This window comes from Protopterus annectens, chromosome 13.part0 (assembly GCF_019279795.1).
Source record: "Protopterus annectens isolate FY-2018-M chromosome 13.part0, PAN1.0, whole genome shotgun sequence".
NCBI lineage: Eukaryota > Metazoa > Chordata > Ceratodontiformes > Protopteridae > Protopterus > Protopterus annectens.
Window position 1 is genome coordinate 133,383,904 of NC_056747.1, and position 22,344 is coordinate 133,406,247.

Here is a 22,344-nt window from a genome sequence, read left to right on the forward strand (position 1 = left end):
AAAAAATCAAAGAAGGGAATTGCCAACGATGGTATGAAAAAGATTACACTAAGTGTTAAGAGGGGTAAGGGAGCAATATATTAATAAGATTTGCAATAGGAAAGGAGAAGCTCTGTTGAGAAAGAAAAAAACAACACTTATCTGAGAAAACTCGAGAGCTAAGGCTAACCACGTCTTTCCCAAAAAATGGCAAACGAGATCTGGGGGTATGTTAGGGGTTGGTGAGTTATGGGTAAGGGAGGAGCTTGAGAGCTTTTTGGTGACCACAAGCTTTAGTAACAGCCGTATCGGATCCGAGGGTCAGATCCAAAGCCCACAGTTGAGGACAGAATGAAAATTGACAAAATTAGATGTATTATTATACTTTTTACTGTGATACTCGCAGCAATCAAGCAGATATTTTTTCCAAATTTCTGTCTTAAAGATTTGTGTGGAACAACTTGGGATACTTTAATGTGTGGCAAGCTGGTAACTAGTTTATGTGGAGATGGAAGAATATTACATAGCCATAAAACTGCTGGATGGGTGGTTGGGGTTGGCTGGATGAAAGTAACTAATCCTCTTGTAATCACAGTTTAAAAAGTGACTATCTGGCTTTGCAGGACTGGTGTGCATTTATGTGATGTAATATGGATTACTTAATAGGTCATCTGATCTGCACAGGCAGACTAGGCATAATTGCTGTGGCTGTATGTGGAGGAAAATTAATAGTTGTCTGCTGCTGTTTGCTTATTATTGTGGCATTACTTATGTAATTTATATGAAACAACAAGCAATATTGTAATGTAGCAAAGGTTTGTTTGGAACAAAGGTGAAATACATTATATGTCTATCCTCATTTATCACAAAAGACATCTGAATTGTACATAGAAGTGGCTGCAACTTCTTGTTTTGGTTATCTGGTTGAAAGTAACTGACTTTCTTGTCAGTTGCTTAGTTAAATAGTAAACTCTCAAATAAATACATAAATAAATACAGTAATGTCTCACAGCCCGCTGTTCCGCATTGAACAGAAGAGGCTCTCCTTTGGGATTTTTATTGGCTCACATACCAGCATACAAGCCAATCAAAAATCACAAATCAGAGCGACTTCTACTCAATGTGGAACGGCGGGCTGTTCCCACTGTTCTGCATTGAACAGAAAAGGTTCCCCTTTGGGATTTTTTATTGGTTCTTATGCCAGCATACGAGGCAATCAAATGTCGGTTGCTTAAGAGTGCCGGTTGCTTGAGTGCTAACTGTAACCAAATAAATAAATAAATAAAAATAGGGCATAAAATGCATCACAGAATACCAAGACATTCAGAATTTCTTGGGGCTGATGGCCTCCATGCACCAAGGCTGTATAAGTGGATTTTGACACAGGCTTAGTAGTTAATTCTGCCTTGAACTCTACCTAGTCTAAAACCAGTCCTGCCAATAGATGTACACAGAAAGTTGCTACACTTGTGCTGTGTGCTGGGGACAAAGTCATTATTTCTTTAATGTTCCTCCCAAACATCTGAGGTCACTATATCTTGTGTCGGGCTGGGGACAGTCTGGTCATTATATCTTTAACTTTCCACACAAATGTCTGAGGGGTCCACAGAGGGCCACCATAGTTTTTAAGGAGCACTGTATTGTCTAGACATGACAATTTGGAAACATTATTATAATATATATATTTTTTTTCATTTTCCTCACAGTCAAACATCTGATGTACATACAGGTGCTTATCTTCTGCAGAAGAGTAAAGAACCATGCTGTTTATGTATGTCTTATAGCAAATATGTTACCATCTATTTGTTTTTTTTCCAGTATTGCCCTGGTCTGACATCAGAAATGTACAGAACAAGTTGTTGCCTTTTGGCGGTAGAGGGTGAAGAGGAATGCAGTATATCCATATGACAGCAGTGGCTTGCAATAAAGGACTGTGGGCATTTTCTACCTTAATTTCACTTTGATTTAACACCAGAGGGGGATAATCAGAAAGTGACTACCTATTTTGAGAGGGTTAAGGAGGCAGATACTAGTCCAAAATATGATCATGTATTCACACAAGCATTTGTATTCTCAGTTACTGTGAACCAGTGTTTAGCATTAATACCTGGCTACAACTTACTTTTTCCTTGAAATAAAAAAGTAAGACTGAATTTCTTTTTCATATGCATGATTTTTGTTCAGGTTATCATTGGAGCAAAAGGTTAGAAAAAAGCTCTAAAATGCATCTTAGAGCATCTATAACCCCCTGGTTTCTGGTACTCTAGCAGGTCCCAGACCCCCAGCTTAATTTAGTTACTACAGAATAGTCTTGGTCAGTTAGTGTGTGTTGAAAGTATGCAGAAAAAAACAAAGTTAAAGACTAAGACTGTATTTTTTTCCTAAATCGTGGTTTTCATCAAGGCCATCGATAGATGAAATGTATTTTTAAAAAACTCTAAAATGCATCTCAGAACATGTAGAATCATCATGGCCCCCAGACCCCCTGCTTAATGCAGTTGTTTCACCTGACAGTTATCAGAGTGCAGACTTGCATTGCATGTAGACAGCATATTGAATGAATGACTGAATGACTACAAGAAAAAAAATGAACAGCAAGAATTGTGAGGAAAAAGGACCAAAATAAAAACGTAATCTGGATTGTATGACTAGGCCAGGATGGAGTGGGTAGCAAGTAAGGGGGCGCCATGGATCCTTTTGCCTAGGGCATCAGTTTACCTAAGGCCAGCTCTGGATATGGTGTGGATTTCTATGAAGAGTGTCATTCATTAACAGAAGGTGTGCTGCTACTGCTGCACTGACTATTACAGAGGACCCAAACCAATACTGAACCATGCAAAGAGTCAGACCAAACCGTGAGATGGTATGCACCAAGTGCTGTATGCCAGTGTGCTGTGGATGGCATTTCAGATGAACAAACATGTCTCTGTCACCAATGGTGAAGTGTGGTAGTTGGGATATGCACCTGTACTGTATAGGACTCAAATTATGTAGGCATATGCAGTATCTGGAGGAGGAAGCTTGCAAGCTGAGAGTTTCAACAAAAACAAAGTTGTCTGGATTGTGAGTGACGACAGCATCTGCTGTAATGAAGATTGTCAGCCTTAACTATCAGCATGCATATAATGTTGTATGTATCGTGTGACATCTCTTGCTTGTTTAAACATGGAACTTGCTGTAGTCCTTACAATCTATTTAGCACAAGCTGTTACAAATGTTAACCAGCAGTACAACATCATAGAATGCAAATACTGACAGGTTTTCATATAACACTTGTAACAGGCATAATGTATCACCCTTATTCTGCTCTGCACCCAGGCTGCATTGTTTTGTGTAGGTGTGAAAAGCAATCCATGCATCAGTATTTTGTGATGTGTTAATTCATCTTACTGTTCTACAGTCAATGTCAGGAATGCTTCACAGATGTTTATTACCCACTTGCCATAACAAGAATATAAATGGTTTGCATATATTATAATGATGGGAACTGATGCTCTCTTATTACTGATGGAATATTTGTGGTATGCATGTGTTGTGGGCATGAAATAAGGGTGTTTTTTGTATGGTGCTTGTGTGCATTGTACACTGCTGCTATGCTCCATGATCTGTCTATGTAAGTTTTTGGAAATATCAACTGTTTCACAAAAAACATGCTGCTGGTGTTGCTCACTCATGTTATGCTGGGTAATGCATCTCCATTGCAGGTGGACTAGGCAATTGTTCGGATATTCTGTGTGTCGCATTCCTTTATGGTTTTCAGTTATGGAGACTCATACTCTATTGATCTATTGTTTATGAAGTCCAGATAGGTTTCCTGGTTCTAATTTACCTATATGCTGTATACCTGGCCTATTCCAGGTGCTCAAAGGCTGAGTGGTCATAACTCCACATTTGCATGTATTTTCTGAATTGTATACAACTCTAGTATGTGTTTTCATAGTATCCCTGCCCATTTACAATTGCAGACAGTGTTTGTCAATACCTCTTTTAGCCAAAAAAAGATTTAAGCAATAAACAGTCTTATGTTAGTTAAAGAGGCATTTGTAGAATAACAGATTACAGCTCATAAATCTCTCTCTACATCTCTAGGTTTCTCATTGTCCTGCCTTCTCTCATTTCATCATCCAAAGTGCAACATACTTTTATATTTTATGGGACGACAGGTTTTATCTGCTGAAGGTGGCTTTTATGAAAATTAGCCTTGTGTTTTGAAAGGTAATTATTTAGAGGGTTAGGGAATATGGACTCTCACCATTAGTCCCCAAAATGAACAGCATTATCAAGTGGTTTTAATGTGCCTTTCATTTTAATCTTAAACAAAACTCATCAAAAATTATGTAATATAATTAATAATTTACATGATTTCTGTCTTTTAATACTTGAATTGTATTTTAGGCCTCAAATGCACAGAGTCTGGCTTCTAATTAATTCATTAGATATCAAAAGAAGCACTTGGGTTGTGAAACCTTGTGCATGTCTGGCTTTGAGAAATATCTATTTTTTATTTTATTCTAAAGTGTTAACTGTTAAATTGTTCCAGTTGTTCTGTTACATGTGGATTGGTCAAAATACCAAATCAATATAATTTATGTCAACACAATGACATTTATGTTGAATACAACAGCAAACAGTAGCGAATCTAATGACTTCCATAATACATACCAGGTTGTACTGAAACATAGCAAAGCACCATACATCCTTCCCCCCAAAATAAACAGTAACAGCATATTTTATTACTACTCATGCACTCTTTTTAACTAACCAGTAACCCAAATATGTTAATATGTTAACATCTGCATTAGATGACATATGTTTTTTTCTCTTTATTTTTGCAGGGGAGCAAGTCTCATGTGCCTCCATGTGGAAGACTGCATTGTTCACAGCCCTGCTACTTTATATATAAACACACATGCATACTAACTCTAAGATCACACAATTGAGGTGAAAGCAGACATTTCCCTACCCATTACTATGCAGTCTTGCTCCATATGACTACTGCTATTTAACTGTCCTCTTGTTGACTAAACTACATAGCTTGTCTTTTAGCCGACTAAAGACATTTTTGATTGATTGTCATGTGTACATATTATGTGCGTGTGTTACTTCCTGGTGGATTTGTTCATCTATAATGAATTTATTTATTTATTTATATTTGTTGACCGGGAGTGTCCGACTTGACGTAGGTCCATTTTCAGCGGAGGCCCGGGGAGAAAAGCTCCACAGTTAAAATAAACAGACAGTAGTTACATTGGATTACATAGCGATTAACAATTTACATAGCAATTACTTACAACATATTTACAGATGAAGAACATAGTACATCAGTAGACAACTAGAATCTTTATCTGTGAAGTACATAACAGACATTAACAAATGTTACAAGAAGTTCCTGCTGTATAATAAGTACTGGCTTATGAGTATCTGAGCTTGCTCTAATCAAGGTAGTTAGTGGAGTGGAAAGAAAGGTAGTGGTTGGATGGGGTGGGTGATATTAGAGTGGGAGTTGCAAGGGCATAGCCAGCATGTTTTAGGTGCGCTTTTAGTAAAGTTTTGAAGTGGGTGCATGATGGTATGGAGGTAATTGTGGGTGGGAGGGAGTTCCATAATTTGGCTATGGTGCAAGAGAATAGTGCTTCACTAGCAGAGTTATTGGCTTTAGTGATCTGCAAGTGATTTTTGTTGCTGGATCTTAGTGGTCTGGTAGTGCGATAGGGTTGGAGTAGATTCTGGAGGGATGGGACATTTAGTGGATGGTTTACTAGTTTGTGGGCGAGTGAGAGTTGATACCACTGAAGGAGGTGAGGGAGTTCAAGCCAGCCCAGTTCAGCAAGTGAGAGACAGTGGTGACTATGGTAGGATGCCCCTGTGGCGAATTTGGCGAGTTTGTTGTTACAGGTCTCTAGCTTGTTTAGATCACATTGCCTTAGGTTGGTATATATTGGAGAGGCATAAAGTAGGGTGGAGATAAGGTGGGAATTTGCTATTGAAATCTTTGCTGCTTTGGTGAGAAGTTGCTTATTTCTGTATATCGCTCCTAGTTTTTTGTGGACTTTTTTTATGGTCATGGATATGTGAATGTCAAATTTTAGTTTATTGTCTATTTCCACTCCTAGCAATTTGGTGTGTTCAGTTGGGTATATAGTGGTGTTGTCTTTTGCTGTGATGTTAAGGTGAGAGTTGTTTTGAGTATGTTTGGTGGGTTGGAAGATGAGTAGTTTAGTTTTGTTTGGGTTGAGTATTAATTGGGCATCGGATAACCAAGTTTCAACAGAGGAAAAGGCTTCCTGTGTGACTTTTTGCAGTTTGGGTAGGGACTGGGCTGAGCAGATGATGGTTGAGTCATCTGTGTATTGTATGAGTGTGCCATGTTTGGTGGCAGAGGCTAGATTATTGGTGAGAAGAGTAGGGGTCCAAGGATGGATCCTTGGGGAACCCCTATGGAGACAGGTAGTTGGGGAGATATGTCATTCTGCCATACAAGAGATTGTTGGCGGACAGACAGGTAACTCTGAAACCAGTTGGTGACTGATTGTGAAAAGGATAGGTTACTGAGGACAGAGATAAGTTGTTTGTGTGGGACCATGTCAAATGCTTTAGATAGGTTTAGGAAAGTAGCAGAGGAGAGATAGCCATTGTTTTTATGCTGAAGGATAGTGTTAGTAAAGGAGTGTAAGGCAGTGGTGGTGCTATGGTTTGGTCGGAAACCATGCTGAGTATTGGAAAGGAGGTTGTTAGTAAGGAGGTAGTCTGAGACCTGAGAGTGTATGCAACAAGTAAAGTTATTAATTCTGTAATTTTTTTACCACCCCACCTGCAACCACCACCACACACTCCTCCCTTCAAGCAATTAATCCATTTGTACCTCCTACAGGCATGATAGCCAGACTCACATTTCTTTCCTGGTCAGTGTGACAGACCTATAGCCATTCATTCCATATATAGGGTGAGAGCCTCAACTGCCCATTTGTTCCCTCAAGAGGCAAGAGTCAGCTGTTACAGAGTAGGCCATCCTATGTTAATATGGGCTCCCTCTCCCAAGTAGTTAAATCCATCCCCATTGCAACTGGTGGCTTCCTTATATGCTGCTGCTCTAAGAGGTTTACATACATGCTTTCTCTAAACGTGCACACCTCATGGCTTACATGTAGCATGCCGCACTGTCCAATAACAGCTTCTGCAATCCATCAACACCCCCATCGGGGTCAGCAGTGCAGTAGCCCCTATTGCCTCCCTCCCCCCAGGGTAGCTGAGCCAGCATCAGCCACTTGTTCCCCCACTCCTCAACCCAGTCCCGTTAGCTTCCAAGCCATTAATATTGGGCAGTCTGGATTTTACCCTGGAGTTTATCACTCTGTGCCACAATGTGGAGGATTACTTTTGGAAGTGTAGAATATATATATCTTACGTAGATTATATTAAATTCAAGACATAATGCATTTTTGTTTACATTTTGTTTGTCTAGAATAGTTTAGTTTACTCAATGCATTTAATTTTCCTTAAGATTCTGCTTTTACTTATTTCAGTACTGGCATATCGGTATATGATGCAAGTTAGCCAGGACTACACATTGCAAAATTAATACTTTTTGAATTTTGTATAAAGTAGGTTTGAACCTGAAGCTTCTCCATCTGTAAGCCAAATGTTATACCCTTTTGACTACATGGTTTCAGATAAGGGGACATGAAATGCTTATGGGTTTATAAATTACATTTTTAAGGTAGCCTGAAACTGTATAATCTTTTAAACTAGTTTTGCAATGTATATAGTCTTTTATGCTAGTTTTGCAACAAACAAGTATTTTCTGCTTTAAATAACACTTTGAATGCATACTGCACCTTGTATTGCATTTCATGGTCCCACTGGCAAAGATGAAGGTTCCACAGTCGTTGTGTGGCATCCTCACAGCCACTCAAAGCATGCCGCTCACTATTACTTGTCTCCAGACATGTGACTTTACTGCCATGTGCCTGTAGGGGAATGTTCTTTGAATCCATACAATGGTAAAGGCAGAGTTCCCCATTTGTGAGACCATATAATACTCGGTAATCTGTAAGTACTGCAATACTTGAAATAACACTTGGACCTGCAGTAGAATATTGATAAGCAGGCCCATCGATAACGGGATATGGTTCCCCAGGACTGATGTTGAACACAAAGATACAGTTCTCATAGGCTACTGCTAGTCTTTCATCCTGTTTACTAATGCCAATTGCACTCACTGGATGCAGCATCTCAGGGGGTGGGATGCACAAAGTATCCTGCCTGGCGTCTAGTGGGAATGCAAGCACAGTCCCCGAGACCAAACCACAAAACAGTAGTCTTTTGTTATTGGCAACCTCCAGACAGCTGACGGGTGAAGAAACATCTAATGTGTCCATCATTTTACCTGAAAGAGCAAAAATTAAAAAAAAAGAAAAAATTTGCAAATCAGTGTGTTTCATCTCATAAACATTATGCATCAATGCACTATTTTTTAATTCATTAATTATTATTATTATGATGAAGACTATACAAGAATGATTTGTTTTTCTCAAGGATGACCCAAAACCCAAGAAATATAGTGTCTGGTCAGATCTGAGACTTTTGAAGAGGACTGCATAAAATAATTAAAAATTATTACCCAGATTAGTACAGCTGAACTAGGCCAATTTACAGTGAGACCTGACAGGAAATTTCAAGGTAAAACAAAAGTCAGCACTGTAAAATATAGTTATAGGATAAAATCACAAATACAGAATAATACAGCAATTATTAAAAGCAGAGTAATACTTAATGTGCATGTAGCAGTGCATAGCTGGAGTTTGAGAATCAAACCCAGCTCTACTAGGTATGACAGTTTCATCTGCATTTCATTCATCCGACCACCAGTCAAACGTGTGTGTGTGCATGCGTGCGTGTGTGTGTGTTTGCTTGCTGACAGGTGGTAGTTGGCAGGAGCAGGGGAGGTCAGGCTATGTACCAACCAACTGTCTAGCTGGACCTATAGGTAGCTGTGGTTCATTTCTACAGTGAGTGGTTGATGTCTTCATAAATGAAATCCAGCTTACTGCACAAGTAAGCACACAGAATTATGTTGCTCTTGTGCTGGGTGCTAACATTCTGTGCATGATTCTTCTTCCCCTCCCCCTTCACCATGCAGCAATACTACCACAGTGTTTACTTTCCATATTCTTCAAGGCACTGTTTACTACCTGCTCTGCTCCACAGAAACTGAAGATATTCCCCAGGTTCATTGCCCCAACATATATTTGCCTGCTGAAGATCTTGATCAAATGACACTCTCAATGCCTTATGGGCATCTACCAGTGGTTACAGCAACCCCTCAAATTAAAAACAATTATTTATGAAAAGGTAAAATGTGTTATACCAGTGAGCACACAAAATACTACAGTTCCTAGTGATAAAAATAATAAATATGGTTTACTCTGATGTAGGGACATCATACCATTCTCTTCAAACACATACAGAAATATTTTAAGCTACTGAATCCTTTACCTTCACTGCAGTCCCACACAATGATTTTTCTTCTGTTACCAGTTTTAGGAAAATATACAAAGTTTCCATTGTCAGAAATGGCTGTAAGCCCACTCCGGTCCTGGAAAGGTGCTAAAGTCTTGTGCCTCTGATCATAATCCAGATTCCAAAGCTTGAGGTAGTAGGCAGTTTGGGAAGCAGAAAACAAAGTCCCACCACAAAGGGCAAGGGCCGTGACTGGTGCACCCATTCCTTCTAATGAGTCCAATAAGATGCCTTCTTTTGACAGACTCCATACCTAAATGTCACAGAAATACTGATGATAAAAATGCATTGAATGCCATCTGCACAAAATTCACTCTGTGCATCACACTGTTTCATTGTACAAAAACATTGTGTTCACTCTGTGCACCATGCTTTATTTCATACTCTTAAAAAGTGAGTCAAATAATAAATAATGTGTCCTGACCTGATCCAGTTTTGTACTGCACACCAATGTAATTAAACAAAACAAAGAAGTGCAAAAACTAAAAAGTTATGTACTCACCATGACATTACATCTGTGTTGTCAATTTTCATTCTTCCTGAACTGATGGGTTTGGATCCAAAACTCGGATCTGACTTGGCCACTTTTTCCACAGTGTAGAATCCTAGAACTCTTGAGCTCTTCCCTTTACCCATAATGCCCCACCAACCTAACATACCTCAGGTAAGGTTTGCTGCCCCTAGATATAACAAGACAGTGGCAGAACATGAAAAAGGAAGCTGGAGTTCAAACAAGGAACAGAGGTTCCTATAATACTCCTTGATCTTTCCAGTAGAAGATAAAAGAGGGGTAGGAGGGAGGGAAGTTGAGGAAGAATGAAAATGGACAACACACATGAAATGTTTTGGTGAGTACATAACTTTTTAATCTGATGTTGTCATTTTCATTCATACCTCAACTGATGGGACACAGCCCCCATCTACCACAATCACAGGAGGACCCTAAGGAAGGATATTCTGGACTGCCATTGAGCCAAAGGCTGCTCTACCCCTAGAGACCAAATCCAATTTGTAATGAGCAGTAAAGGTATGAGGATTAGCCTATGCTGTGGCTGCACAAATATTATCCAAAGATGCTGTCGACCAAAAAGCTGAAGAAGATGCCATAGACCTAGTGGAATGGGCTCTAGGAGGTTTTGGTAAAGGCAAACCCAATTTTCCATAGATAAAGGTGATACAATCTGTCAACCATTTAGCCAATGTAACTTTAGGTACTGGGCTGCCTGCTTTGGTAGTAGAAAAGGAAACAAACAATTGTTCAGATTTTCTTAAGTCTTTAGTTTTATGAAGGTTTTAATGAAATTGTCTATGCACATCAAAGAGATGTAACTTATATTGTCCTTTATCTGAGAAGTAAGGAAAGAAAATTGGAAGATTAATGATCTGGTTAATATTTGACTCAGAAACTACCTTAAGTAGAAAAGATGGATTAGTTTTTAAAGACACCCTGTCTTTGTGAAAATTTGGTAAGGGGATTTCAAAGACATTGAAGAAAATGAAAGAAAATTGTAGTCCAACAGCAGTTTATTCAAGTTGAATGTCACAAACACAAACAGAACACGAGTTAACCTAGGTTTCATCCATAGGACTTCTTCAGAACAAGAGTAAAAGTAACAGCTGGAGTTTAAATATCATTCTCATTCACTTAATACTTCATTTAGTCAATCAATGGGTGGACCATTTAAAGAAATATTACTATAAATTTAAAATTAAAATGAATTATTTCTGTTAGAAATAACAACTGTTATATATATGTATTAAATATAGGAATAAAAACTCTTGTGATATAAATTACCAAAACATTATATATCAAATACATAAAAAAAACATGAATATATAAATAAATATGTATATGTATATAAATATATAAATATAAATATTCACACACAAACCATCAAAATACATGTTAAAGGTTATAAAATTCATTAATTTCTTCCTAAAATATGTTTCAACTTTAATAAAGGAGCAATGCTTACATAGTCATTTATACCAGGATAATTTTGGGCATCCAATCTTAATTGCCATTTTAATTCACATATGTCCAAGTGGACATCTAGTGTCCTACCTTGAACATCATTTTTAATCTGTTGAATCACACAAAATTTAAAACTGTGTTCCTTGTTGGCAGTAATATGCCTAGCTAAGGCATTAGTAGACTTAAAATGCCTGATGTCCAGTATATGCTCTCTGATTCTCTCTCTAAAATACCTAGATGTTTTTCCCACATAAAATACTGGGCTCTTCTGACACTTAGCCACATATACTACATTTTGAGCGTAGCCATCAAAGTGTCCTGTGATGGGTACAGAATAATTATTAATCTTAATGTAAGTGTCTGTATGTAATATATATTGGCAAATAGATCACCTCCCACATTTAAAATTCCCTAACTTTTTACCACTTACAATTGACTTAGAAGGAGGTCCTTTTTCCAAGATCTTTTTCAAATATTGATCTTTTCTAAACACAAATTGTGGGACACCCCCCACTTTCAATCGTACATCTCTATCCAATTTTAGGATGCCCCAATTTTTCTTGACCATCCATACAAGCCAATCCACATCATCGTTGAAGGTGGTGATGTATAATAGTGAATTTGATAACTCCTTACTGCTACCAGTATCACAAGTTTGAATATCAATATTCTCATCCATGAAATTCTTATCTTTGTCCTTCATTAGTACAGATTTATAAACTCCAGTTTCCCTTTTATGTTTGATTTCGTGCATGAAGTTCAAGCACAAGTCCTCTGGGTAGCCTCTACTTCTAGACACACTGACCATATAATTAATTTCATCCAAAAATTCCTGATGGTCACTAACCCATACGGGCTGCCCTCACCATTTGCCCTTTCACAATTGCTCTTTTTTGATGTTGAGGATGCCAACTATCATATTGGAGATAGGAGTTAGAAAATAAGAAGTTATGTACTCACCATAACGTTCCAGCTGAGTAGGTGGCTTCATTTGTCTGCAACCTTTGGGTCTTGGATCCGAACTCGGATCCGAGCTGGCAACTTATTTCATAGCTTAGAGATCTGAGCTCCTAGCTCCTCCCCTTACCCATAATCCCCTGCCAACCCTGACTGACCTCAGATCAAGTTTTCCCGTATACAAAAAAGCTGAAGGCTAATACATCCCGAAGGATACCATAGAAGGACATACAGGAACAAGAAAAATGTCTGAGGGCCAGGGGGAAGGAGAGGGGGATGGTTGCAGACAAATGAAGTCACCTACTCAGATGGAACGTTATGGTGAGTACATAACTTCTTAATCTGAAGTAGGTACTTCATTTGTCAGCAACCTTTGGGACAGAGTCCCCAGCTACCTGAATCTTGGGTGGCCATCATGGAAGGATGTTCCGGATCACTGCAGAGCCAAAGGATGCTCTCCCTCTGGAGATAATGTCCAGCTTATAATGGTTGATAAAGGTATGAGATGAGGCCCAAGTGGCCGCGGAACAAATATCATTCAGTGGAACTCTAGATCTAAATGCTGCAGAGGTAGATACAGAATGAGTAGAGAGCGCACAAATTCCCTGAGGTGCAGGCCTCCCAGAAGTGTCATAGGCCAAGGGAATACACTGTGAGATCCATCGTGATAAAGTGATCTTAGAGACAGATTTACCTAGGTTAAATTTGGAAAAGGAAATGAACAACTGGTCGGATTGCCTATGACCAGCAGTCCTGTGAATGTAGAAGCGCAGTTGTCTGTGCACATCTAAGGAATGAAGTTTGTATTCTCCCTTGTTCTGATACTTAGGGAAGAAAACTGGTAGGTTAATGGACTGATTGATATTGGCCTCTGAAGCCACCTTGGGAAGAAAAGAAGGATTGGTCCTGAGGTACACTCTATCCTGATGAAAGGCCAAGTATGGGGGTTTCACACAAAGGGCCTGAAGCTCGGAAACTCTTTTCGCCGAAGTAATAGTGACTAGGAACGCCGTTTTCCAAGAAAGGTACTTAAGATTGACCGAGGCAGCTGGTTCAAAAGGAGGAGCTGTCAAGGCCTGTAAAATTTAGAGCCAAATCCCAAGGGGGTACAATTTCCCTGATAGGAGGTCTGAGCAAGAAAGTACCCTTGAGAAAGGTCTTACACAATTTTGCAGTAATCAAGGGGCCCGATTCATGCCCCACATGGTAATAAGAAATAACTGTTGTTGAACCTTGACCAAAGAGCAGCTAGCCCCCTGATGGAACAGACCTGTAAGGAACTCCAAGACAGACGGTAACGGGGCTGTGAAGGGGTCTAAGTTATTATTCTCCGCCCAGATGGAGAAGCGTTTCCACTTACTACGGTAGACTTTCCTAGTGGAAGGTTTATGTGCTGCTACGAGAATGGCTTTAACCGGTGAAGAGATTCTGGGAGTCCTGACTAGGAGTGGAACTGGAGCAGCCACGCTGTCAGCTTGAGGTTGTCCACATTCGGGATCAGAAGGTCTAGGTGATGAGATATTAGATCCGGGAGGGGATCTAGAATCCAAGGCGGATTTACCAGGTGAGACCACAGGTAAGGGAACCACGTTTGACGAGGCCAGAATGGGGCAATGAGGATCATCCTGCTCCCCAACTGACTGGCTTTCTGTATGAGTTTCAGCATCAAGGGCAGAGGAATGTAGGCATAAAGTAGACAGGGGGGCCAAGCATGCACCAGAGCGTCTCTCGGGAATTCCCCGACGGGGGGAATTAGAGCGAAGTAGTTGTTGCATTTCGTATTCGAGGGAGAGACGAAGAGATCGCAACAGGGTTGCCCCCACACAGCAAAAATCCGCTTTGCTACCTGGGGATTGAGAGACCACTCGTAAGGGGAAAGGATGGTGCGGCTGAGTCTGTCCGCCAGTATGTTGGACCGTCCCAGAATGTGTGTTGCAACAAGAAAGCGGTTGGTAGAAATCGCCCATTCCCACACTCTCAAGGCCTCTCGACAAAGAGGATAGGACCTGGTTCCCCCCTGTTTGTTGCTGTACCAGATCACTGACATGTTGTCCGTCTGTATCGCAACAGTCCCTACCGGAAGAAGGTTCTGTAGTGCTTGCAACGCCAATAGCACCGCCCTCATCTCCAGGACAATGATATACAAGGGGGTCTCTGTGTCGTTCCACGTGCCTTAGACTGTCTTGCCTGTGCAATGCCCCCCCACCCAAGGCGAGAGGCGTCCATGGTCACTGTGGCGAGGGGAGGAGGCATGGAGAAAGGACTCCCCGTATGGAGATCCGGGGATTGGAGCCACCATACGAGAGCCGTCCTGCATGCCTTGCTGATGGAAATAGGATGGTTCAGGGGGTAACGATGAAACGACCATTGGACTTGAAGGGTCCATTGCAGCACCCTCATGTTCAGACGAGCCAATGGCAAAAGAGTAATTGCTGCCGCCATGGAGCCTAGAGCCCTCAGGACCAATCCCACCGGTGGAGCTGTAGATTGGAGGATGGCCTGTACATGCAGCCTCAGGTTCTGAAGATGTTCCGCGGTCAGAAATGCTAGGAGATTTCTTGTGTCCAGTTTGGCCCCTATAAACTCTATCACCTGGGTAGGAGCAAGAGAGGATTTGTTCATGCTGATGGTGATGCCCAGCTGGGGGGCCAGCCGGAGGAAGTAGTCCCTCGCTGAGCAAAATAGATGCCTTGTCGGGGAAGTCAGGAGCCAGTCGTCCAGGTATGGAAACACCTGCATTCCCTGGAGTCTCAGGTGGGCCGCTATCACTGCTAATACTTTGGTAAACACCCTGGGGGCTGTGGTGAGACCAAAGGAAAGGACCCTGAACTGGTAGTGACTGGCTCCTAGCCAGAAGCGGAGAAACCTCCTTTATCGTCTGTCTATAAGAATGTGGTAGTACACACCCTTGAGGTCTATAGAGCACATTCAGTCGTTCTCCCGCAGTAGGGGGAGAATGGATTGAAGAATGACCATTCAGAATTTTTCTTTGGTTACCGACAGGTTCAGAAGGGAGAGGTCTAGGATTGGTCTTAAGTCCCCCGTCTTTTTTGGCACCAGAAAGAACCTGGAGTAAAACCCTAATCCGAGCTGGTCTGGGGGGATGGGTTGGATGACTCCTTTTTGTAGCAGCTGCTGGATCTCTGCAGCTGCTGCCTCCCTCTGATTGGGTGGTACATCGGGGAGGCTTTTGGTTCTGGGGACATGATATATGGGAATTTGGTAACCTCTGGATATGATACGAAGCACCCAGCGATCTGATGTGATGGACTCCCAAGCTGCCAGGTGCTTCAAGAAACACCCCCTGACTGCCTCCAGAGTGGAGCAGCCGGGCAACCCCTCAGGGTTGTTGCGTGGGTCGGTCAGAGAAAGGTTCCCTGGACCCAAAATTCTTCGGGCCCCCTCTGCCTCTAGGGCAGCGTCCTCCTTGTCCTCCTTGTCCTCCTCTGCCACGGAAGGACTGGTTGTCCGGAGCAGGCTGGGAATGTTGTGATTTCTGGAACCACATCTTCTTCTGTCCCTTTTGGTTCTTGGAGAAGGACCTCTGGGGAGTGGAGAAGCGGACTCTGACAGCAGACAACATCTTCCCATCCTTTTCGCTCTGGACTAAAGTGTCGCGAACGGTCTTGCCAAATAAGGCAGAACCATCAAAAGGGGCATTCGCAAATGATGCCTTAAAGGGTTCCGCAAAGTCACAATGTCGGAGCCAGGCCTGGCGCCTCATGACTAGGCCTGCTCCGCTGGCTCTAGCGGCTCCCTCTGTAGCATGGGACAACAACCGCATAGAGGTATTAGATATCGATCTTAGAGTGGCCATGCGAGTGGAGTACAATTGCTTGTCCTCCGCCGACATGGACTCCGGGGGGGAAGCAGCGCACTCTTTGATAAGGTCTCGCTGCATCCTGATAACATGTGCCATATAGTTCAGAGACCTTACTGAGAAGGTCACTGAACTAAAAACCCGCTTCCCCAGGTGATCCATCGAGCGGGACTCTGCTCGGTGGATGGACCGAGGGACTCTCCTGAGCCAATTCCCACTTGGTGGCTGCCGCTGTCAATATGGCATCTATGGGGGGACCCTTGCTCCAGTGGGATCTGTCCGCAGGGGGGCTCATAATTATATCGGGGCATTTGGGAACTGGCTCCACAGTGTCCGGCTCCTTCCACGCCCTGGTGGTAATAAGGTTCACCAGGGGATTGGCCGGAGGGGACATCCAAGAGGTAGACGGTCCTGCTTCGAATGCCTCCAGGAACACGGACTCGTCGGAGGAAGCCTTGGGGACAGACCACCCCCCCTAATCCTGAGCATTTCCATGATGTCTCCAAAGGAGACCTCTTCGGGGGGGGACCTAGGGGGGGCCTTCCCCTTCGTCCAAGTCCGTGTCTTCTGTTAAAGACTTGGGGGAGTCCACGTGTCTCCTCTTACACTTGTGCTTATGAGGCCCATCCTCGGGGGGGCTGTCCGAGGAGGTCTCACCAGCAACGACCTGCTCCAAGGGAACGACCTGAGACATCGAAGCAGGCTGTCCCTGAGGCCGGGTGATGGAAGCCTGACTCATCTGAGAGGGAGTGCGGGATGGAGCCGAAGAAAGGGCCGTGTGTCCAGATGCCCTCAACAGAGCCCTCTCGACTGCATCGAAGGCTGAGGGGGAGTCGCTCTCTCTGGGATCCGAAAGTCGACTCCCACTCGGATCCGATGGAGGGATCGGAACCGGCACCGAGACCATCGGATCCGAAGGACCCATGTGCTCCAACCTGGATGGAGCCGAAGGCACACAGAATCCCACGGATCGAAGCTCAGCTCACGGCTCCGAGAGCTCGGATCCGACAAGGAAGGACCCGACAGACACGAGGGCAGAGTCGGATCCAAAGTACCCAGTACTGTCAGCGCCGACCCACCCCCGGCTCCAACGATGCCCGGCTCCGTACGCTCCGAACCCGAAAAGCGGGTCGGAGAAGGAGCTATCGGGGCAAAAAAAGGTGTTGAGCTCCCCCCCAAAGGGGGGGAGGCATGAGCACTCCCATCTGCAGCTGGGCCTGGATGAACCTTCGCATCATCCGGTCCAAGTCCGCATCTGAAAGGCTGTAGGTAGATCTCGACGAGGCCACCGAGGCGGGCCGGGAGTGCCGCCTCAATGACCTCGACGGAGATCAGGTCTCCTCCTCCTCAGGTCCCGAAAAAAAGCATGGGGATCGGAGCCGAGGAGGAGGAGACCTGGAAGCCGTGGAGGGAGAAGCCCACTTAGCTGGGGGGGCTGAAGCGGAGGCCTCGGCCCGCCGCTTGTGGTGCATCTCCCTCCTTTTCTCCCTCCTGGCCTCCCTCTCCTCCGGCGCTTTAGTGGGAGTTTGAGTCCCGGCCGGGGGGAGGGAGGCAGGAGTGGCCGCCACCGAGGACTGGGGTGGTGCCACGGGAGTACTGGAGGCCAAAGCCGGATCCAGGGGCAAAAGTCCTGCCAGGATCAGCTTCGACCTACGGTCTTTCAGTGCCCTGGGGTTGAACGGCGCACAAATAGAACACCCAGAGGAGAGGTGTTCAACCCCAAGGCACCGAACACACTGAGTGTGGCCATCTGCCGGTGAAAGCTTATGGCCACACTCGGTGCACTTTGAGAAAATAGGCTTTGGGGCCTCCGACATAGTTTTTTTTTTTTTTTTTAACAACAAAAAAGGTTTAAAACTATGACTAAACTACCTCACACAGACCAGGCCCCAACACACAACAGTCCACACACACACTACGCACCAGCAAAGGAGGGGGAGGAATTACACTAAAAAAAATAAAGGTATACTGACAAAAAGGGAACCTAACCACACACAAACAGTTAACTATAAATAAAATGTGAAAAAATATAGATTTTTGGAACAAAAAAGTTGTCACTTAACTACCACACACCAGGATCTCAGGAATCTAGAAGTGTACGCAAGAGCGGCAAACTAGATCTGAGGTCAGTCAGGGTTGGCAGGGGATTGTGGGTAAGGGGAGGAGCTAGGAGCTCGGATCTCTAAGCTATGAAATAAGTTGCCGGCTCGGATCCGAGTTCGGATCCAAGACCCAAAGGTTGCTGACAAATGAAGTACTTACTTCAGATAGTGTTTTTTCTATGAAAATTAGATCTCAAACATTTGTTAATTCTATCCACAGTCAATCTAACATCTAGATATGTTATTGTATTAGAACTAAATTCATATGTAAATTTGAGAAAGTCTGCTGTGTTGTTAATGTACCTTATAAAGGCTTCCAATTCTCCTCTTCCACCTTCCCAAGCAATACATATGTCGTCCAAATACCGGGTATATAATTTTATACAATGACTATAAGCACTGGTAAAAACATATCTCTGCTCCCAATAGGACATGATGTAGTTAGCATAAATGGGGGCACAAGTGGCCCCCATAGCCACTCCCATTACTGGTTTGAAAAAATGTCCCTCAAAGAACAAGAAATTGTTTTTCAATACTGCTTCCATTAGTGTGATGTAAACATTAATTTGATCCTGGTCATATCTTCCTGTTTTAATCAGTTGATACTCCAACCATGTTAATCCTGTATCAATGGGGATAACAGTAAATAAATCGCAGAGGTTGATGGTAAGAAGAATAGTGTAGCTGTTGATGTTTAAAGATTTTACCCTATCCAAAAAATTCCATGAATCCTTTGTAATGTAAGAAAAAGTAGTTAAACCCTGTTTCATATAAAAATCTAAATATTGACTGATAAAACATGTTCTACTTCTTTTACCATCGACAATGGGCCTAAACCTAACATTGTTTAGCCCCTTATGCAATTTGGCTATCCCAAAAATATTACTAACCATGGGGTTAGAATTTTGCATAAATTCATATTCTGTTTCAATTAACTGACCTTGAAATAACATGTCATCTAACATGAGGTCCAACTTTTGATGTGCAATGTTAATTTCATTAATACTACTTTCAATATAACTCTCTTCCATCAACATAGCCATCATCATGTCTATATAATCATGTTTGTCTACAATCACCACCCCATTACCTTTATCAGGTTTCATTACACGTACATGTTCAAATTTAACCAACTCATTTAACAATTGGTATTCATCGTAGGACATGTTCGTGTAATCACGTTTTTTACGTTCTTTAAAATATTCGCTTATGTCTAGTTCACATGTTTTCTCAAATATTGCTATCATGTTGTTCATTGGGGGGTTAAATTTACTAGGCTTTAATAATTTCCTTTGTTCATATTGCACCTCTGAATTTGTAAAAAACATCCTCAAGTTCATCTTCCGAACAAATAACTTTAAATCAATTAATGTGTCTGTTAAATTACCTTTCCTACAAGGCACAAAAGAAAACCCCTTTAGTAGGTTAGCATGTCTAATGTTGAATGTATGACTAGAATAATTATATAATTTGAAATCCCGTGCATTATTCTCTATTATAATAGGTTGATTTAAAATATTGTCCTGTAAAACTTCACACATTTCACAACAATTTGAATCAAATACTGTACTCAAATCATTGCTTATAATTATATTTTCTAATGTTTTTTCACAATCTCGACTGTGCACAGCTCATACTTGACAATTAAATTCATTACTATTTACGTTGCCACTCATTCCAGGAGTTATTATTTTGTCACAATTATCATAAAACTCCACTTTCTTACCATTGATTAATATAACCCTTTCATTCACAGTGTATGTACTTAAATCCATTGTGTGTGACAGAAAACCTGTACATTTCTCAACATTTTTATCTGAATCCTCAAAAAGCCCATATATTTCACTAAATGGTGTTTGATTATTATTCCCTCCATTATCACCCTGAAACAAAACAATATTGTGTTCATCATCGTTTGTACTGCAAAAAGTTTCATAGTTCAATATTTGATCACACTCACCATGATATTCTACTGCCATATTATTCATTAACCTAACATTATTAGTGTTCAAAGTTTTGTTTAAAAGATATATACTCAAGTCCAATAAACTACTTTGAGAAACGTTGATTTGTCCACATTGTTGTCTTAATAGTCAAATAACCCCTCATGTTCATCTGGTGTTGTTTCTTTACCATTTCGCCCAATGTTGCCCTGGAGAGAGCCTATATCCAAATGCATGTTAGACTGTTCATGAATCGTGCATTCATTTTGTACTGATATATCACTAGCTCTTGAAGGAGAAAAACAAAAATAATTTATATCACAAGAGTTTTTATTCCTATATTTAATACATACATAACGGTTGTTATTTCTAACAGAAATCATTCATTTTAATTTTAAATTTATAGTAATATTTCTTTAAATGGTCCACCCATTGATTGACTAAATGAAGTATTAAGTGAATGAGAATGATATTTAAACTCCAGCTGTTACTTATACTCTTGTTCTGAAAAAGTTATATGGATGAAATCTAGGTTAACTCATGTTTTGTTTGTGTTTGTGACATTCAACTTGAATAAACCGCTGTTTGACTACAATTTTCTTCCATTTTCTTCCATTTCTTCTGGTTGGTTTTCGTGGTCTGGTTCTTGGTTTTTAGATTTTGAATACATTGCCTGGAGTTGTGATACTTTTCTAGCTGAGGTTATAGCCACTAGGAATAAGTTTTCCAGAACAAAAATTTAAGGTCAGTTTTGGTTGAAGGTTCAAAGGGTTGTTGAGTCAAGGCTTGAAGCACTATATTTAAATCCCAAAGAGGAGTAGGATCTTTTAAAGTGGGTCTAAGAAGGAACGTTCCCTTGAGAAAAGCTTTGCAAAATTTAGAGAAAGCTAAAGTAGCTTTGTCTACATGCAGATGAAGTTTGGAAACGGCTGCCAGTTGGACGTTAATAGTTGAGAAACTAGCCCCTTCATTGAAAATTGTAGCTACAAAGTCAAAGACAGTTGAAATAGGTGCTGAATAGGGGTTTAAGTTTTTGTTTAGAGCCCAAAGAACAAATCTCTTCTATTTACTCTTGTAAATCTTTCTATTGAAGCCTACTGGGAAGATAACAAAATGTGGCAGACAGAGGAGGAGAGCCTCAGCTGTCTAGCAATTAGTGGATTTGGAGAAACTATGTGGTCAACTTGAGCCCTGATATGCCCAGGTGAATCATGCCTGTCGGGTGAGACAGGAGGTCTGGAGTCAGGTCCACAATCCAGGGTGGATATAGAAGATGAGGCCAGAGGAAGGAAGGGGAAACCAGATCTGGTGAGACAAGTAAGGGGTAATGAGAATAACTGTACTCTTCAAATGGAATGTTTTCTGTAGAAATTTGGGAATGTGGGCTCACAGAGTGCTAGGCATAGAGAAGACCGGAGGGCCAAGTGTGACCTAGCGCATCTCTCAGTGACTTTCTTGGTGGTAGGCTCAGGGCAAAGAACTGCTGCATTTATCGTTGAGGGGAAAAGCAAAAAAATCACCGCATGGCTGGCCCCATTGACAGAAAATTCTCTCTGCCACATTGACATTTAAGGACCACTCATGGGGTAAAAGAAAGGACCTGCTTAGCTTGTCTGCAATCATGTTGGATTTCCCTGGAATGTGCTTTGCTATTAGAAAACAATTGAAAGAGATCACCCATTGCCAAACTATAATAGCTTCTCAACAAAGATTCCTCCTTTTTGTTGATGCACCAAACTACTGACATACTGTCTATCTGTATCACAAATGTCCTGGAAGGAAGAGTGTCTTGAAAAGCCTGAAATGCTAGGAGGACAGCTCTCATCTCCAGTACATTGATATGCATCTTGACCTCTTCAAGGGACCATATACCTTGGACTATCCTTCCCAAGTAGTGCCCTCCCCACCTGAGCTGGGAGGTGTCTGTGGTCACTGTGACCTTGGGAAGTGGAAGAACAAATGGAAGGCCCTTGTGGAGTTGATCTGAATGAATCCACCATAACAGGTAATTCTTGCACTCTCGAGTGCTCTTGATTGGCATGGATAATG

At 41.8% G+C, this 22,344-nt stretch overlaps 1 protein-coding gene across 1 annotated transcript in view; it reads right to left on the reverse strand.

Annotated features, from left to right (window-relative positions):
* Positions 1 to 22,344, reverse strand: part of NWD1 (NACHT and WD repeat domain containing 1) — a 1,242,814-nt gene that overhangs the window by 61,363 nt on the left and 1,159,107 nt on the right. Inside the window, exons 15-16 of the mRNA XM_044090721.1 lie at positions 9,475 to 9,751; positions 7,815 to 8,365 (exon numbers count right to left, since the gene is read on the reverse strand). Of these exons, the coding sequence (XP_043946656.1) occupies positions 7,815 to 8,365; positions 9,475 to 9,751 (828 nt within the window). The remainder of the gene's footprint in view (positions 1 to 7,814; positions 8,366 to 9,474; positions 9,752 to 22,344) is intronic.